This window comes from Tubulanus polymorphus, chromosome 4 (assembly GCF_964204645.1).
Source record: "Tubulanus polymorphus chromosome 4, tnTubPoly1.2, whole genome shotgun sequence".
NCBI lineage: Eukaryota > Metazoa > Nemertea > Palaeonemertea > Tubulaniformes > Tubulanidae > Tubulanus > Tubulanus polymorphus.
Window position 1 is genome coordinate 2,943,058 of NC_134028.1, and position 19,925 is coordinate 2,962,982.

Below are 19,925 nucleotides of genomic sequence, written 5' to 3' on the forward strand. Positions count from 1 at the left end.
AATGCTTGTGAGGCTATGAAAATCCATGAAAAAGAAGGGAGATCTTTCGCCATCTAGTGAGAAAGTGTGCTACTTCTCATAGTTAAGCAGCTATGATCTATATAGGAGAGATTCCACTGAGTCAAACGATACCAAAATTGTATTTTTAAGTTGAATAGTAAATCTGTCACAGAATCTCAAACAAAGGGAAAATAACCCATTTTACGAGTTGTACATTTTTAGTCTTTATGAATTTTTGCTACGATTAATAAATGGGAAGCGTTTTTAACCACAACTGGTGAAACGGGAATAGGAAATTGTTTTGATTTTTATAAGTAACTGAGGCCGGGATGTTGAACCCGTTGGGGCGGTTTTCCGAGAATGGAGCAAATCGGATGATAATCGGCCTGGATACACATTTGCTGTGTATTCACTGTGAAAACTTCTTCAGGTTATTTGCTGCAAAATAATCTTGTCTGTCGTCCTCTTGTCTATTGATAGAAAACCTGTTTAGCGCAGACTCACCGGGGATTTCCTGTCGACGAATCCACTAAAAAATCGCCAGTCTACTTCTCATCAAGAAACAAAAGCCAAGAAACTGACTTATAAATAATAACCTCAGCACTATATATTCTTGCATAATGAGTAATTTTTACATGCTCTTATTTCACAAATACATCGTATACAATATACAGAAAATCAAGCACACCAATTACTAAATACAGAAGCAGTGTAAGTCCGGTGGGGGGGGGGGTGCAATACACAGACTCCGAGCAGGATTGACATTTCATTATGATAAGAACACAGAGATTTGTATTCGTATTCATACACGTAAAGCACAGATTCAGAGCCCAGAATTATTCATCATGTATCTAATAGCAGTTTCATTAATTCTAAAATATCCATCGCTATTGCTAGTATTCAAAGGTAATGTTACGAGACAAATGAGTAAAAACCCTATTAGAATTTGATATCAGATCCAGCTAAAAGCAAAAATATAACCTATCATAAACTTATCGTAATAGGCCGAGGTAATTCAGTCATGATACAACTATGTAGATGATGCCAAATAACACATAACTAGATGACTTTTAAGAAATATCTTTAAAAAAAATTTTCGAAGGAATACAATTCTTTCCTAATTTCATTAAAACTGTTATTTCACTCAAATTTTCTACTTGAAGTATCATGATATATTTCAGTCAGTATCAAATTAAATTCCGTATTTCATAAGGATTTTTCAACAATTCCGATCATACAGAACTCATACAGACACTTACACAATTGACATTTATTCAACGATATTAAAACATCACATGAACCGCGATCATCTGATGCTCGAATACATAGAAAAAAACATTTCAAAAACACACATTCAAAGCAGTTTATGTTTTGACAACAATCACACAAATTGTCATACTTATTTTTTACAATTATCATTGAATATACACAACTGTTTTGTTGCCCAGTTAATGATGAAAGCGTTAACAGCTTTCAGAAGCTCATCTACAATTTCTGAATTAATGAAATAAGTTTGATTTTTACAGTGTTCATCATCAATATCTAGCGGAGTCTTCAAAATCTATCAAGAGTCCAGTCCCCCTTCAGTTCCAGCCAAATTATAAACGAAACCACCCGCATATTCCATGCCCTATACGGGCCTGAATTTCATCGAGGTTAGGATATAAATTATCGATACAATGAGACAACTTTGATATAAAAGCTCGTGCAAGGTTTTACTTCTGGGTCTAGTTTAGATCCTTTTCAATTCATATCCCACAACAGATCTGAACACTTGCATTCAGTAGATTTTAATTTCTATGATTAATCATAGCCTGGCATATAACTGGAAAACTAATTTAATTATCCCATGATGGACCCTCATCCCACACTATTATAACCAGGATATACCCTATACATAATTGAAATTTTAATCACACGCAGTCAATTGAGTAGCATTATTCAATTCAGTTTTAATACATCCTCCCAGTGTTTAATTATCAAAGATGATACGAATGGAATAGATATTTCAGCATCAATATCGAAAGCAAAGATGAAAGATATAAAGAAAACAACTCTTAAATCCTGTATGGCAATTGATGATTAGCGCAATCATAGCGCTAATAACTCACGCGTTGATGACACATTAAATGTTTGATGAGACATCGAAGAAACATTAAAATTTTGAACCGACGTCGGCAAAGCTTCAAAGCCGATCGTATCAAAGGCATTTTTCCATTAGTCATTACAGATATCTTGGAACTCAATATTTTACGGTCGTTTTGAGTATATCAGTTTTAGAATATCTAATTAGACCCCGCCATTCGACTCATGAAATAATGATCAAAGTCATTGTCATCGACGGATTTAGATGTCGATATAAATGACGACGAAGTATTTACTGATTGCCGTATAGCTGCTTTTCAGTATTTTCTTTCAACGGTTTGATGAAGAGGACATATCGATAAATATCTCCACTTTCAATCAAATTATTTATTAAACCATATTTCAGTATTCATCTGAACAGTTTCGAAAAAGTCAGATCCGCTTAATTAAACCATATCATTGATTCGAAATGAGTTTTAGTCCTAGCATTATTAACTATGTCGAATTATACTGAATTGTATATATATAAATTTGAGTTCTATTGTTGAATTCTATTTTCTCATGGGTTGGAAATATGTCGATTCTACAAAATTGAATTCGAAGCCTTCGCACCAATATCTACAAAGTTTATACATAGACAGAGCTGGTAGAATTTTCTTACCTACCGACCATGATTATATAAAAGATTTCTCCATCAACATCTAATTGCTCACTGGCTTTATTGCGCCCAGTAGATCATCACACAATAGGCATTAGAACCCGCAGTAATAAATAATGTTATAACATTATCGACCGGTTATAGTTTTTACGATATTGTCACCAGCAAGACCTCGCAATATACATCATTCCTAACGTCTACCGGTATATACCAGGTCTAGCAGCAACAACATAAGCTGTTAAACCAGCAGAAAATACAGAAGCAGGAAAGAGTAGCGATGTAACAGCCCTTAAAAATTTAAGAAAATTCTTTCTAAGTATCTCACTCTTTTTTTATACATTTCAATCCACTGATCTACCATTAAAGACCACAAAGTTATAAACCAATACAAAAAATGGAAATTTTACTAGTAATTCAAAAACTACTAAACCAGTGACTGATAAAAAAAAATGCAAATTTCTTATTATTTTCTAACATATTTCATCACAATCAACCATTACAAACAACAAATGATTTAGGCGTCGCAAAAACTAAATTCACATGACACCTTCCAGGTACAAAATGATTATTTTCAGTGGGTTGTTTCAGTTAACTGGTCTCAGCAGTGTCGAAAATACATAAAACATACGCGTACCTTCAACGACGAATTTATTGCATCAAAGAAAAGACTCAATTGAAAAATGCACATAAATAACCTTAATACATCATCTATTTGAGAATTCAGAAATGGCTGAGCAACGTTGAGGAGTGGATTGCATCGAATATGTAATTTTTCTAATCTCAGATGTAAAGCCTCCGTTAGCGAAAGGAGTAAAATATGATTAGCAGTAACATGCGTCAGCAGACGATGAACAGACACTTAAGATTCTGTACAATTCAATGAAAACAATGAAATGCGTATAGCACGCGACCGTCAGATTAAACATGGCGGCCATACATGATTTGAATAAGTTTTTATACCACTATCAAATGAAAGAAGCAAAGCATCTAATTTCTCTGATGATTGATCATCGCGGGTTTGGTTTGGATGTCTAACTGCTGTTTTCTCACTGATAATCGCCGTTCAGATGATAAATCTCCCCGTTATACTCAAGACTGTGTCATTGTCGTCGCTAGTCGTTTCTGAAATGAAAGAAATAAACGAAATTCATAAATTTCAGCCAGCGTTGATTATTTAAGAGCCTTACGGGAATTGCGTCTGCTACACCACCACCTATCTGCTACAATAAAACTCACGCCCGAGTGATCGTTGAGATCTCTCGACAGTCTGCGTCAAACACAAACGACATAAGGCTGTAAAACACGTATTCGTGAACTATCTATGACCTCTGAGGAGTTCATTTTTCTACTACACGCTGTGACACATAAAAACAAGTTATTCAAGAACGGCTCATGTTATGATAAACCATACGGGAAACTGCGTTTCTCACAATCTCTCGACACCATAAATAAAACCACACACAAGTTAGTTGTCGAATAAACACTATAATCCGTGTAAACTGTAGATAAATGAAGAAATCCCACACTTCGAATTTGAAATTATACGATCAAATTTATTATTACGAAACCACAACGTTTCGGCTGTTGACTAACAGCCATCATCAGGTGGAATGATGATGGCTGTTAGTCAACAGCTGAAACGTTGTGGTTTCGTAATAATAAATTTGATAGTATAATTTCAAATTCGATATGTGGGATTTCTTCATTTATCACACACAAGTTTCTTTATGTTCGTCTTAGGAAATTTCAATAGAATACACTTCTCAAAACAGATGCCATCGATCGATATATCGAAGTCCTGCGCTTAACACGAACCACGAGTTTAGGAAGCAGTCCATTCGATCAGGATCTGGATAATGATGGTCTGGGCAGAACTTCATCAAATGGAATTTTCTAACTAAATATAAAACGAAGATTCATTAATCGTTAAATCATACGTTCTACATGCGAGGAAAATGTTGCTAATTCCTGTGGTCATCATCAATGAAATCGCACTTGATATAGTTTCCATTTATGAGCACTCTCTTATAATGATTTCCCTTTAAAACCGGACTCATTGTTTTCATATCCCTGATTTATCTACTGCACCCTACCATCCTAATATATATACAGCCAATTTAATCGCAGACATCCATTTTTCCTACAGCGATATATAGATATCAAAATAGTCATCAAAAAGCAGGTCAAGAGTTATTTTTCAGACTCCTTCTACGAAGCACTCGATCCATACAAGGATAAAAATACAATATAATGTATTGTACACTTGTTGGTTAATAATATTTCAAGATTTCGACGAATAATCTCCGTTTGAGAAGGTAAAGGGTTAATTACCGCTGGTGGCTAAACGACACATTTATATCATACTCACGCAGAACGATAATTAGATATTATCATATATGACGCATTAAAAATGTCGGCGAGCTCACTAGACTCGTCTGAAGGCAGTTTCTGAAACTATTAATTTTTGTGACGTCGTATGATCAAAATACCTGCATGACTCCCTTTTCGTGAGTTAGAACTCAAAAGAGTTCACTTACATTATCGAAAGAGTCGCGAGTAAGAACTCAAAAGAGTTCACTTATTTCATCTAAAGAGTCAAATAAACCAGGTGTCGAGGATACAAGAACTATTTCGTACTATTCCACATTTGGGATTTTGAAAACTATACGCCTAGATAACATTCACCGAGGATAATTTCATGAAGAACACAAGCTGACTGGCGTGTGTACAGATATATTGAATTTCTAATTAAACTTCCCCGGTTCCCAACACAACACCATCTCGTTTGATTAAACATAAACACACAACTTGTTATTACCCCGAAAATTACGGCAACAGCACTCAGCTGTTTAGAAGAGATACTTTACTGAAAAGCTATGAAGTTCATACAAACACAACGTTAAAATGCTCGGATTAAAAATGATGGCTAAGTCAATAACGTACAAGGTGCAGAAATCTCGAGTAATTCGAGGCTACTCGACGAGGCTGCTTCATCAACTCTCAAAATTGATGACTGAGTGAATCATATTTTGTACCGAATCGTTAACGACATCCATAAGATCCCTTTGTCTGTTTTAACTTTAAGATAACATCTTACGAATCATACAATTTGCTTTGACTTCTCGTAAATTAAGTGAAAGTAGATCCTATGATATCGATGAAGAACTGCTAAATGAAAATGTGAATAAAAATCGAAAATCAACACGCTATTCTAAAAATAAAATCTCAAGTGGTGTGATAATTCTAAAAATGCAGTTGGTCTGTAAGCAGAAATTGAATGAACTAGGCCTATATTTCAGGCAATATATCCTCCTCTTCAAATTGGATTCCCAGAAAAAAGTTTTTAAGTTTTTTCCCTCTAATAAAAAAGGGACATAACATAAAAATATTTGCACCGGATAATCGTGTATGGCTGCATATAAGTAATGTACAAACAGGGAGCTGTACGATTGAACGACCGATTCAGTTCTTTATGGTGCTTTCATAGAAAACAACGTTGACACAGAATCGAGCCTCAATATCTCTTCTGTCGGTCAGTCCACTTTTCCTGGCAAAATAGTTCCTTATTTAGATTGTACCTAGATGTCTGTAGTAATACGAAACGACAATACGAACAGTGGTTATTCAGTACAAATTGATAATCTGAGTAAGAAAATTCCATCTAGGCCTATTTCAAAATAGATTCTTGTTATTAACAGGGACCTTCCTCCTGCACCCAATACAGTACCCAATACAGCACCAAATACAGTAACCAATACAGCACCAAATACAGTAACCAATACAGCATCCAATACAGTAACCAATACAGCATCCAATACAGTAGGCTACCCAATACAGCACCAAATACAGTAACCAATACAGCATCCAATACAGTACCCAATACAGTAACCAATACAGCACCCAATACAGTAACCAATACAGCACCCAATACAGTACCCAATACAGTAACCAATACAGTAACCAATACAGTACCCAATACAGTAACCAATACAGTACCCAATACAGCACCCAATACAGTAACCAATACAGTACCCAATACAGCACCCATCGAAAACAACAACATTAGATAAGACACAGTAGATTGTGGAATGCCGAATTGCCTTTGGTGATTGTCGTCTTGAATTTTTCATGTATCCAAGCGGGAAACGTTCGAATGCAGCAGAAACGTGAAAGGAATGACATGAATCAGATTTACCCAGAATAAACCCCGGTATGACTGTATAGAACGAGATACTGCCTGTATGGTGCAGCAGGACCGTGCTGTCGTTATCACACCAGACAGTGCGTCGTTATACCTGTTGCCGAGTGACTCACTGTCTGTTGCATTAGTTGCATCTCGAGGACAATCGGATTCATCGATCACGAATATATAGATTTCGCTTTCAATTACAGAACCCAGGTGATAATGGCTGGTTAAAAAGTTTAAAATGCACGGTTTATCAATAATGGACATGAAATTCATATGAAATTCAGACGTAAAGCGCGAGCCTCGAAATCACCTTCAAAAATCCGATATAACTTTCAATCATTTAAACCAGTCCAAAGTCAAGCGCCAAGTCACCCGTTATCATATCTATAAGATTTAGAAGTATTTGATACAAAGCAAGTACCGACTAGTCGTAAACCTTATGAACCAGGTAGGCCTACAACAGAAATTGGGGTAACGGAACAACTTGGTGGCTGTCTAATCAGTGAGTTAACCAGTCTAATCAGTGAGTTAACAAGTCTAATCAGTGAGTTAACAAGTCCAAGGCAGAGATAACAATATTATCAGATGTAACTAAATAATTGTTTTAGGTAATAATAACACAAGACAGATTCTTGTTCAGCGCTTTCTGAGAACAGTGGTTCACACACAGACACACACGCGGCTTTGAAAGATCTGCTGTAATCTGACAGTAATAAGATCAAATCAGATACAAAATTTCTAGAATACCGATCAAAAGCCATGATCACACGAATGCTTTTGGCCCGTGCCAGATTAGGCCCAGGCAAAAGGCTCACACGGGTACCAAATGGGTAAATACCTATTCGACAGAGGCCCACCAATCATACCGAACTATATCCAAGCCAAAGTTTACAAGCAAAATGATTGCATGTAAAATATGCACTCTCTAATTAAGCGTGGGCCAAATTGTCTCCAAGTGATGGCAATTCATATATGAGTAATCTACTGGGCAGATGTGAACTGCGAGAACTGGTGGTTAATTTGTCAGATGTTCCAATGGTAGGCCTACTGGATGCGTGCATAGCAAATTAGATAATCGTAGATGGAATTTAGGAGAGACGTGTCAGTGAGACTCCCAGAGATAAACAATGAAATCATAGGTTATAAATAATCTATTCTGAATAACCACGACATATTTGTAGTAGACAAAGAATCGATGGTTGTGTTGGTGTAAGCCACTACTGCTGACCACAATCCACACTTCTTATCCAAAATCAATACATACATGGATGCTGAGGTAGCCACAACATCAGCAGCCGTAAATTACACCCGCGCCTATATACGGATTTGCTGCACACCTGGGAAGAAATCGATAATAAGGGCATGGAAGTGTCCTATCCGAAATAGAGGCCAACTACGATGATATGAAATAATAGATGAGAGAGTCGGAGCTCTATCGACTAATGATGGATGTTTGGTATCATTATACCCGTAACAAATTCACCCTAGAAACAAGAGGTCCGTAGAGAAATATACCGATTACATCTTCTACATAGTCAAATAGCCATCTAAAGTGATACCAGGTGAATATACACTGTGGCCACTCAACACAACGTTCACGTCGATATCAAAAATATATGCATGACAGGATTTATATAGTTTCATCATTATGTAATTGCATGGAATTCATTTTAGCTATGAATAAATTATGGGCAAAAATATTGAATTCTGAGGGTTCTCTTCGATAGGATCGCTGCTTCTTCAACTTAAACTTCATTCCTTAAAAAAAAACATTCTATGTCAGCTTATATTCAATATCTATACAGCGATCGTAGGTAATTGTTAAAAGCACGTATCTGCAAACCGTATTGCCGGTAGCAGAAATCCGATGATTGGCTGCGTTTTGGTGAATGAACAATTATTGATGACAGGATTTTGAATCAATCGATCATTTCTACGACGGGAGAAACATACAGTTCACTTAAACAAAGTCTATATCAATTATATCAGAGATTAGGTAGAGGCCTACAGAACCCATCTGAGGAAAACGGATTTACTGAACGCGAAAACGTCTGACCAAGACTTATGTGATTAAATCTGAATCTAATCCTCTCATCAGAGAAGGTTTCATCGATAGGTTCACAAATTCACAATATCGATTAATTAACTTTTAACGAGGTTTCACGTTTACATTGAACAAGGGTTTCATGTTTCACAAGAGCTACCTACTGTCTGTCACCTCGACAAAACTATACACCAATCCTGAAGTATTTCACTAGGAGTAAATTAGTTTAAATCATGAATAAATACTCAGACAATCGTTTTATCATCAAACTACTTCTATCCTCTGTCCAAAACAATACATGCCACTGGATAAATTACATGAATTCATAATTCAAGCTGGTAAATACATTGTTATTCGAGCTAATTTTAGCAAGGCTGAAGCATGAGATAAAAAGAGACTAAAAACTATTATTCATACTGGACTCGTGCAGATAGTTTTTTTTAAAGTTTTATGGAACAATTAACTGTACAAATCATCCAGTTATTAAGTACTTATTAATGTTCTGATTTGATAAGCTTTTTACAATAGACCGGTTTAGAGCACGGGAAATTAAACCTTTTTATGTACAATTATCTTTAGGAACAAACCTATTGATAGGACTTGAAGCTGTCTATACCATTTCAATTTTCGAGTGAGGATAATCCTTTATCAGAGTTATATAAGCGAATATGGATTTGGTAATCTTAGGTTTAATCTGGGTTTGACTTGTTTAGACATGACCGCTTATATTTATGACCTTTGTGCGAGGACTATTATGAATTCTTTGATGAAAACATGAAGTAAATGAAACACACTCTGAGATTAGCCATTTTAAACATAAGTTTGCCTCGAAAAAATTGCTGACCCTAAGATACACTTACCTAACACATTGATTCAGTAATTATAGATATCATGGTTTATTCTCTTCATTCTCTTGTCCCATCGTGATGCGCGGACTTTCATACGTCTGCAGGTTCTCCGTCACGGTACTAGGTGGCGCTATCTCTAAAGTTAAATTCGGATCTACAACCGGTATTACCTGGATACTTCCTTGAGACGTATTATGAGAGTTGATACCGTTCATTTCGTTGACGTTCGGCATGCTGTTATACGGCGGAGCCGGCGACGCGGGAACGTTCGTCTCGGTCGTCGTCGTCGTTACGATTATCGGCGGCGACGAGACGGCCGGTTCGTCGTCGTCGAGTCTCTCTCGAGAATAATACGGGGGCGGGGGTAAATTGTGTCGGATCGTCTCCGGCGCTGGAAGCATGTATAAAATTTGATTGTTTCCCGACTCGGCCGGTTGAATTATATACGCTCCGTGCGGTAACGAGAATATTCCTCCGGTTCGACCCGGATGTGGTTGGAATATCGCGATCTGTTGCCCTTCGGTCGGGCAATACGGGTAACCATACGGAGGCGGGTTTAATATTCCCTGACAGCAAACCGTCTTACAACAAATAGTCGATGACACGATCGCGCAGATTCCTTGAATGAACGCGATCACCAGAATCAGACTATGCACGACCATCACTTGACTATTTTTGAGATGAGTTTGTTCGAGGAAGTCGATGACGATACCTGCAGCCGAGAAACCGACGAGCATCAGAGCGACGACCGATGAAATTATCGATAGCACCAAAAACGCGATGATCGTGCAGTTGTCTTTGCGTTTCGAGCAGATTATTCCGACGATCCCGGACGATATGAAAAACGCGCCCGTCCAAATTCCGGCGCCGACGAAATAACCCCAGGCCATCGACGCGATGGCGACCGTCGCGAGGATGATCGCCGCGACGCCCGACAGGAGCTGAATGACTCCGAGAACGAGCGTTCGATCGTGCGCGAATCCCGGACGCAGAGTTACGTTTCCGCCGCGAGCGCTCTGCGTGCTCTGTTGTCGCGTCGTCGTCACCTGACTGGAGAGTAACGGTTGAGCCGCAGCGGTCGGAGTTCTCCTACGATGTCGTCGTGACGACTGCTCCTGCGGCTGTAAAGCTCCTCCGCTTTGTTGCTGTACTTCATTCGATTCGGCCAACACCATTTTGTCGATGAAATCTCAAATATTCATTCCTCGTCTAACTGATAGGACGTGTATACACAACGCTGGCTGGCATAGCAGCTGGGATTAAATACCCTGAAAATAAATAATGGTTTAAAAAGTCTGCAGGAATATAATGCAGTTCAGTTAGTGACAGATTGTATTTTGTTATGCTATTATTTGGCTTTACTCCAAAACATTATGGTTTACAGTTTTACAGTTTATTTTACACCAGTAAATCGACCACCAGCAAGCTGTAGGCCTAAAGCATAGCATGAAAATAGTCAGCTATTGATTATTCACAAATTTGGTTCTTCAAAACAGGGTCTCAACACGAAAAGCTGGGTAACAAACCGGACAAAGAGCCATCCTTACATATACACATTCTACTAAACTGGAGGAGCGATCAACTAGATTCTGTAGTACATTCTGTGGTTCATGTATGAAAACTGATTAAAAAGGAGTGGTTCGTTCATTGAAGAACCCGCCCGGTGACAATAAACAACACATGAACACAAAAAATTAACATTGAAATTCTTTTGACGTTAATTACAATAATGACGTTATTTAGACAGTCGAATTCATCACAACAATTTAATCTCAGAATCCACCAACAACAGTAATCATACTCTACTCACGCTACGGGTTAGGCTTAGTGACGTACAGGCTACGTATCGAGAGACTCTTGCCGACTGTTTTTCTCTGCACACAATGCATGCAATGACAGCTGATCCGTAGCCTCTCATGTTAACACCGGCGTGATTGGCCGATCGACTTAAGCTTCGACCAATCGAACACGATCTAACGGATTGAGTGGGAAATTCCAAAATGTCGGACAGTGAGGTTTGTCAGGCCGCTTACGAGGGAAACATCAATGATTTTAAGCGTAAGACGGTTGACGATCGGAGTTTACTCGTTAAAGTAGATGGGGTTCGTAAAATTGAATTGGTTATTGCTGATTGTTGAAATTGTTATTGGCCTTAACGTGTATGTTTTCGCTTGAAAATGGGCTATGATGACTTAGCATTTATAACGACTAGTTCGCCATCTAGCGGATTCTTGTGCCGTGGGTGATGGTGGCAGCACCGGCTAGTGCTGTTTGCGATGGTGCGGTTCGCGGGCTGCTCCTGTTTTTTCGGCCGTTGATAATGATAAATTCTTTTTGTTTAGACTGGCAGAGTTCCACTTCACTGGGCTGCCTCTGGCGGACACACCGAATTGGTTCGATTCCTTTTAGCACAAAATGTAGACATAGATACCAGAGATGAGGTGAGTCACTACTGGACTGAGTTGTGGATACTTCATAAACCGGTACTGGTAGTAAATATTTAATTGCTGTCAATTTATTTCCACTTTTAGTCAAACTGGACGCCTTTGATGATAGCATCTTCAGCTGGTAGAGATGAAATAGTGAAAGATCTTCTTGCAAAGGGCGCATCAGTAAATGTTATAAATAGCACTGGTCAATGTCCTTTACATTATGCGGCATCCAAAGACAGATTTGCGGTATGTTGTCGCTAATGAAAATGCACTGTTTCAGACTCACAACTGCAGAACTTGGTTCTTATTTCATTTCTCTATGAATATCTCAATCGTAGATAGCGGAATTGTTGTTAGAGAAAGGAGCAAACCCGAACATCGGAGACTGGGTTCAGCAAACACCTCTCCACAGAGCCGCATCGAAAGGTCACACGAAAATGGTGAAATTACTTTTATCGTATAACGCTGACCCGGACCATCCAGATGAAGTCGGAAATACACCAATGTAAGTTGTGATGGCAATTTAGAATTTTAATTGTTGCCTGATTGAAAAACACAATTCAGGAACTACCAGGGTTACTTGTAAAATGGTGTTGCTTCCATGATTTGTAGTAAAAGTACAGTTAAATGAATTAAACTTGATTAATTAATTTAGGCATATGGCTTGTGAGGATGAGATGTCCGATGCTGTGAAGTTGTTATTTCAACACGGAGCAAGTGTAACCATTAAAAATAAGGTGAGCAATTTTATCAAATTCCCTTCGATGGAAAATATTCTCATTTTCACGTCATGCATTTTATATATTGTTTTAGGATGAAAAATCTGCGTTAGATTTGGCGCCTCCGGGTTTGAAACGAACCTTACAAACAATTCCGGAACCGATGTCGTGACCTCTTTACGGTATTAAACTCGATGAAATGAATTATGAACAGTAAACAGGAAGGAAACTTGTGTATTTGTTTTACTCTTGCATAGAAGACTTATGTCTTCATTTCTTTCTAAATGTTTAACTAAAACGCTATACAAGTTAGTCAAATATCAACTTTAAATCTGCAAAGATCTGAGTTAAATACATGTATATCTTTTGCTTAAAGAAGGTTGTGAAAATTTATGCGTTTTATGTAATCAGATTGTATATGTACATTGTAAATTGTATGTTTATGTAGTAGATTAAAGGTATTGATTATAAGTACCCGGTCCCGTCTTGTTCTTTGCTTTATCAGGAGACATTATTTTCTGGTATTCAAGTTGCATATGTTGCGGGACCAACATTCATCAATAGGGAAGCCAAAAGGGCCTAGACTGACTGCTGTTCTATTAGTTGCGGGACGAAAGATTGCCCTGAAAAATGCCGTTCTTTTTCATTAGGGCACGTGATAATTGAACGTACTCCTTGTGCTCCCTTTTGGTCCCACCTGGATCTTGTTCTTTGCTTTATCAGGAGACATTATTTTCTGGTATTCAAGTTGCATATGTTGCGAGACCAACATTCATCAATAGATTGATAGATTAATGAGTTTAGGAAATATCTATGATGTTGGTAATGATTAAGGGATATCTATAACGTTTTTAAAAAAAGTTAAGAACTGTCTTGTTGCATGTTTATCAGTTAAGTTAATATTTTCTGGTATATCTATGACGTGGTTTTTGACGCGCTATACTGGAGTGGTGGTGCAATCACACCGTTAATCAATCGACTATTTATAGTGTATTACAGCACGTCTGTCCAGAGACTTGAATACGAGCCAATCGTACAGTATATAAAGCCTCATTCGTCGTCCTGCAATAAACATTATTAAGGAACCTCACCCAGGAAAGTCGTGATATCAAAACAATCATGGCAATGGCATACGTTAATGAAGACTTTTCACAGTCTACCGAAAAAAATGCTGCTGACGGATTTGATGAATTGGTCGAACGCAAAAAGAGGTAAACTATTCATTTCTAAAAATTATCGACACTGCCTGTCTCTGATAATTTATCCGAATCATCATGAATGTCTACTAAGTCTATTAATTAGTAAATTGATGAATATGATCGAAAATGAAAATCATTTACCTTCGAATTTCAGAGAGACTATGTACGAACTGAGACAGTTACAGCTCGGGGAAAAGCCAGTTACAGGACGAGATTCTATCAATAAACTCGATAGTTTTTTCGGTAAACGCATGGAAGTAGTAAAACAAGCGGAACACGCTAACGTACCAGTGAACACCGATAGAGTTGAGGAGCACCGACCAGAATCTGTGGTCGTCGAAGTGACGACTTTGTTCGAGAATCGCCCGGTCACATCGGTTCTGCAGTCGACGACATTTAGGAGACAACTGGAAAATATCGTTAGATCTAGCATTTCAGAATACCACAGAGCAGCATCAGCTGCGCCTGCACCTGCGCCAGTACGACCTGCTCCCGCTGCACGATCGCCTCCCGCTGTAATTCCACCACCGCCTCTTCCACCGTCACATCGGGCTGTTGAACAAATTCCCGAAGAAGATGATATCTCATTTGAAAGCAGCTCCGACTCTTTGGGTCAGTATAAAAAAAACTCTGCAGAGCCAGAAATTAAAATTCTTTCTCCATTTATTATAAAATGACGATTGAATTGATTCGTTTTTATTGAATATTCTTTTTCCAATTTCCAGGAGCCGTAAATAATTGGTTCAGTGGTGAAAATAGTCGGTAAGAATATTTCAAATACATTTATATTCATCATTTAATTATCCGTCATTCGTTGGGGATTTGATGGAATATCGAATACTGTTTTTTTAGGACTGGTTCTGGCATTGTTATTTCTAATGATGAATGGACGCGTACTGTGAATATATTAGAAGATAGGAGAGAAGATCTCGTCGCTGATATTAGCGAATTGGTCCGTAGACAGCTCGTCACATCAACCTTAGAGAGTCCCACTCGAGATCGTCTAGAATCTACCGTTCTGGTAAGCTTCTTCACATTGAATATACATCTAAACATGATATGTTTGAAATCATGAAAAAAGGATTTGTTCAGTGAGAATAACTAATCTACTATTCTCCTTTTCAGTCTCATTTAAACAGTACGGGTACCGATGGACGTCGAGTTGCTGAATATATCAACACAATTCATTCTAATGACATCATTCATAGAAATGATTTCTCTAATCTGGGTATCATGCCACCAGTGGATAACTCTGATAGCCTGAGCATGATTTCTGCAACCGCACACACAGTTCCTTATTCACAGGTGAATACTATTTTTTAAAGTTTAGTCTTATCTTCTAAAGAAGTGTAAGACTATCAATTTAACAATTTAACAAATTACCGAATTTCATTGAAAATGTAATTTTTAAATAGAGTAATCGCGCACTGCACCAACAAATGAAATCAATGAAGGATCAATTTGAGGAACTGAAGAAAATGATGCAGTTGAGTTTGGATATGCAAATGGATCTACAGCGATCTATCAGGCAAGAAGTTGCTGCATCATTATCAGGTACGTAGCTATAACTTCTAATAAATGTTACGTAAATGTGTATAAGTGTGTTGATAATGATCTTATTTTACTTTTTCAGCCGTGAATGAGCCTTCGAGCGCCGCCGCTACTACGGCTTCCAGATATCAATCATACCCGGCGAATGACAATCAGTGTTTGATATGTTTGGAAAATGATGCTGATACTGTGCTCTATCAGTGCGGTCACCTGTGCATGTGTCAAGGATGCGCGTACGCCTTGAAAGAAAGGAGCGCCAAATGTCCCGTGTGCCGGGCACCAATCAAAGACATGTTGAGGGTTTATAAGTGTAGCATTAATAAATCGTAGAAAACGGTGCTCTTATGTTAATGCAGATTTGTTGTGTTGAGGTCTGACATTTATTTTTCGCATGGAGCGCTATTTATTTGAAGGGCCGGGGGGATGCCCCTCTGGCGATACGTTTGGGGAAAAGTGAAAAATGTACATCGTTCAAATATGGAAAACGTTTTTCGAGCTATAGTTAAAAATTGTAAATTTGTTAAGTTGTTTGTAAATAAATTTCCTTATTGTCTAAACTACTTCTCTTTGTTTGCACGGAAATCGGCTATGTAAGTGATGAGATGTCGCAGGGGTAGAAGGCCAATGTCGGCCTTTATGTTCTCAGTGTCTGATGTTATAATTTTCTGTTGTCTGCGTACACTAGGATCGTAGAGTGACGGAGATCGCTGTGGATACAACTTTCAGGACTGGGTGAATGTTTGATTAACTTGGTATTGAGAAATCGAGTTCCGATTTTTTGAACGAAGAACTCGCCGGCATCTATATAGGAACTGTCCATCATTAAAGACGCGGAATGAGTCATTGGGTTTCGGGACCTTTTTGTGAACGAAGAACTCGTTACATCAGGAGCAGACTTCTTGGGGGTCCGCGAACGCCTGCCTTCCTACTGAAGTTGCCCTTTTCCGGCAAGTCAAAAATCGTTAAAACCCGCTGTAAATTTGACACTCATTCTTTTCGGCAATTGCCAATTTTCATGTTTTTCAACGAGGGTTCCAGGATGCTTTTCTTTGAAGTGGCTGGCTGAGATTATTCTACTAAGTTCCGAGATACAATGTTTAGAATAATTAAAACAGATGTTGTGTTATCAAGAAAAATAAATATTGTTTGTCACGCTTGTTTTAAGTTTTTCCTTCTGAAAGCTCTTATTAGTGTGCCGAAGAAGAAGTGGGACTTCTGGTAACACTCCTGCCAGTTTCACATCCTTCTGAGACAAATTGAAGAAATTCTAGATCTATTTTCCAACTGTGAAACTGGTTGTTTTCACCCACCTTTTTTGTCTGGGATCTGATTTTTTGGGGTTATTTTGCTCAGAACGCACACCCGTCCCGGCGAGATGAACTGCTCCGAACGTATTTAATTAATCACCCTCGCCCGGCGCGGCACGACAGAACTTGAACTTGAACTTTTATTTTATTGCTCCGAATAATCACAAATCATAGGAGATACATGCTATAAAATATTTACATCAATACAGGACGGTACATGAAATGTAGAGACATAAATGAGAAAAAACACATGAGACAATGGTTCAGTCTCAACATAGCCGAACGGTGGCAGCACTGTCTGGGCAAGTAGTTTATGACTCATCGCGGTTCAGAGTAGGTTGTAATTCGTTAGTAATTAGTAGATTTAGACAGGATTATGAGCCTTTTTGAACTCGATTTTATAATTGTAGATATATTTAACGGATAAAGTAAGTATTGATACCATTTTTAGAGTGAATTTCCCTTTAGAATAGACATAAATCGCGTCGACAAACTGACATTTACGATGACAATAGTCTGTGTATTTGCCTTTAAATCGTCGTAGAATCTGTTCACTACTATACTGATAGAAGTTGCTATATTTAACGGTTATAAACCAAACCAAAATGTTGAATATCAGTAAATAGTGTGATGTAACACTGTCACTGCCTAATTCTACTGTCAATTGTTGCTTAGTCTCATTAAAGAAAACTTAGAAAATAATTGTTGCTATCTAATAATTAAACTATCACCATCATGGTGTTTTTTGTAACATCTGGTCCACAGCTAGAGGGTCTTGTAGTAAGCACTCAATAACCTACTGTAGATTGTTGTTTTCGAAAAAATCAACGTAGTTCCCTATTCGCTATATTTATGTATATGAATGATCCTAATAAAAATGCAAATCTTTAACCTGGCTAATAATGGCGAATTTCTTCTTCAGGGGCGATAATAATTGTGTAAAGATATTTCCGTCATTCGAACATCTTGACGAGGTATACTTACTAATGATATCTATGCGATTAATTTTCAGGTTGCCGACTTCATTAGCATGGGGTAGAGAAAGCGCTGAGAATTCAAGGAATGCCACGCGACTTCGTAATATATGCATACGCTGTAGAATGCGATACGATGTCTTCACCGTATGTTGTACTGACGTTGACTTTAACGGCGAACATTGCGACGATTAGAATGTGAAATCGAGTATTGTTATCATCGATATTATTATCATATCTCGGCTGTTGTGATCTAAACGATATTCATTCCCTCCATTTCTCGATTACCGATCGCTAGAAGACGACTACCGGTTTTTACTTGCGAAATTCTCCCGAAAGGATAGTGATAACGCGCAGTACTACGGCGGACTATTTCAACTCATTCGATCGCGAGTGATCATCGAGTCTTATCGCGAGTGCTTTTATAGTAATCTATGTTTTCGAATATATTACCTTGAGTTTTCGCTTAATTCGTCCGCAACTGATTTTTTCGCGATTTTTTTATCGTCATTCGCTACATGACAGTGATAGAACATATATATATATATATATATATATATCGATACCGATTCGTCCGAAATCTTTACTTGCGTCCAGAAATATCGCCATTACTTTGCGTCCATATTTAATTCAATAACTTATTTGTGGCTTCTGATTCTATGCAAGTATCGGTCATTATAAGTCAATATAATAGCTAAAAATCTAAATCTAATTAGCGCTATATCTAATCAGTAATTTCGTCCAGAAGTATTCATTATTTATTAATTTAATTATTTATCGATTGATAGTAAATTTTATTTAACTGATAATATTTAAGCTACATAATTTATTGACGTACGAATTATTGACTGTGACAAAAAAGGCAAACAGACAACAAGAAAGTTTGTAAAAACTGTTCCGTGGTGGAGTTTGAGGACTGATCGAGTAGAACGAACTGATAGAGAAAGGGAAAGAAACTTGGATGTAAAATTGTGAAATCGCCGATTTTAGAATTATCAACTATTGATCATATTTATCGGATAAATGTAGGTGATTTTTGCTGGTATAGATGTCGTCGTATTTTGAACACGAGTTTCACCGATGTTTACAGACCCCTCCGAATGAAAGAACTGCCGAGGTAAATATCACCATTAACACCCCCTCCTAAACTCTCGATCCTGGTAACTTATACCGGGTGCCTACAACTCCTTGATACCTCAACGCCTCCTAAATGGAAATGCTTTTGAAGGTTCTCGAGACTCCTATTAACGCTTATTTTCAACTAAATCATCAGGGAATAATATAAACAGTACATAGTACAAATGTTTCGACAAAGTTAAGAGATATATTTTATTTATTACCATTTATTTATCTCCAATTGAGATATCTAAGTATGTTGTATTTGTGGAGATTCCTCCTACAAATTGCGTTCACTTTCACTGGTAAACGCAGTCTAAAAGAATCTCTTCTTCACTCTATTCAAAACTATATCCGGGGAGACGTTTTCAATTCTATATTCAGATTATCTATTGAGATATCGTGTTTCATTCTTGTCTAATTTTCGATATATCGAAATAATGTTGATATTCAGAAGCTATTCGAGAGAATGAATGAAAACGCGAGCTTTTCCTACTGTTCTATTGTCAGTCCAATTGAACAGTGAGAATAACACAGATGTCGGGAACGTGTGTGCCTGGACAATCCACTATGTGACATTTGTACAAACTAGGATTCGACCAAGGTTAAATTTAGATGAACAATTTTATGGTTACGACAACAGTGTATCTGATATTTGACGTATGATAATGATTATGTATACGACATTGATTTAGGATGTTGACTGAAGACCAATTTTCAATGGAGACCTTTCAGACTTTCTTCTCATGTAATGTAATTCTATGAATGGAATTATTGCTAGTCACTGATGATAGCCGCCTGTG

At 37.7% G+C, this 19,925-nt stretch overlaps 4 protein-coding genes across 6 annotated transcripts in view; 3 read left to right on the plus strand and 1 right to left on the minus strand.

Moving 5' to 3' along the window:
* Positions 1-600: 600 nt before the first annotated feature.
* Positions 601-11,716, minus strand: LOC141903739 (uncharacterized). 2 transcript variants are annotated; one of them, XM_074792010.1, is made up of 3 exons: positions 11,635-11,716; positions 9,837-11,092; positions 601-3,865 (listed from the first exon to the last, which is right to left on the minus strand). In XM_074792010.1, exon 2 carries the CDS (start codon positions 10,997-10,999, stop codon positions 9,866-9,868), a length of 1,134 nt encoding a protein of 377 aa, XP_074648111.1. In that variant the 5' UTR covers positions 11,000-11,092; positions 11,635-11,716; the 3' UTR covers positions 601-3,865; positions 9,837-9,865. The 2 variants fall into 2 exon arrangements, with proteins under 2 accessions (XP_074648111.1, XP_074648112.1); XM_074792011.1 differs by having other exon boundaries at positions 11,661-11,699.
* A 102-nt stretch (positions 11,717-11,818) lies between these two features.
* Positions 11,819-13,370, plus strand: LOC141903740 (uncharacterized). The gene is made up of 6 exons (XM_074792012.1): positions 11,819-11,926; positions 12,167-12,265; positions 12,356-12,502; positions 12,595-12,761; positions 12,912-12,993; positions 13,070-13,370. The coding sequence occupies exons 1-6, from the start codon at positions 11,825-11,827 to the stop codon at positions 13,145-13,147; spliced, it is 675 nt and encodes a 224-aa protein (XP_074648113.1). The 5' UTR covers positions 11,819-11,824; the 3' UTR covers positions 13,148-13,370.
* Positions 13,371-13,998: 628 nt separating this feature from the next.
* LOC141903657 (uncharacterized) lies at positions 13,999-16,266 on the plus strand. Its single transcript, XM_074791876.1, has 7 exons — positions 13,999-14,186; positions 14,329-14,786; positions 14,900-14,936; positions 15,027-15,195; positions 15,300-15,479; positions 15,590-15,728; positions 15,808-16,266. The coding sequence occupies exons 1-7, from the start codon at positions 14,095-14,097 to the stop codon at positions 16,053-16,055; spliced, it is 1,323 nt and encodes a 440-aa protein (XP_074647977.1). The 5' UTR covers positions 13,999-14,094; the 3' UTR covers positions 16,056-16,266.
* Positions 16,267-18,763: 2,497 nt separating this feature from the next.
* The window catches only part of LOC141904653 (rap guanine nucleotide exchange factor 6-like), a 47,482-nt gene continuing 46,320 nt past the window's right edge, over positions 18,764-19,925 (plus strand). Inside the window, exon 1 of one of the 2 annotated variants that reach the window (XM_074793285.1) lies at positions 18,764-19,123. In XM_074793285.1, coding sequence (XP_074649386.1) covers positions 19,055-19,123 — 69 coding nt within the window. In that variant the 5' untranslated portion in view covers positions 18,764-19,054. The remainder of the gene's footprint in view (positions 19,124-19,925) is intronic. The other variant, XM_074793284.1, reaches the window with a different exon arrangement.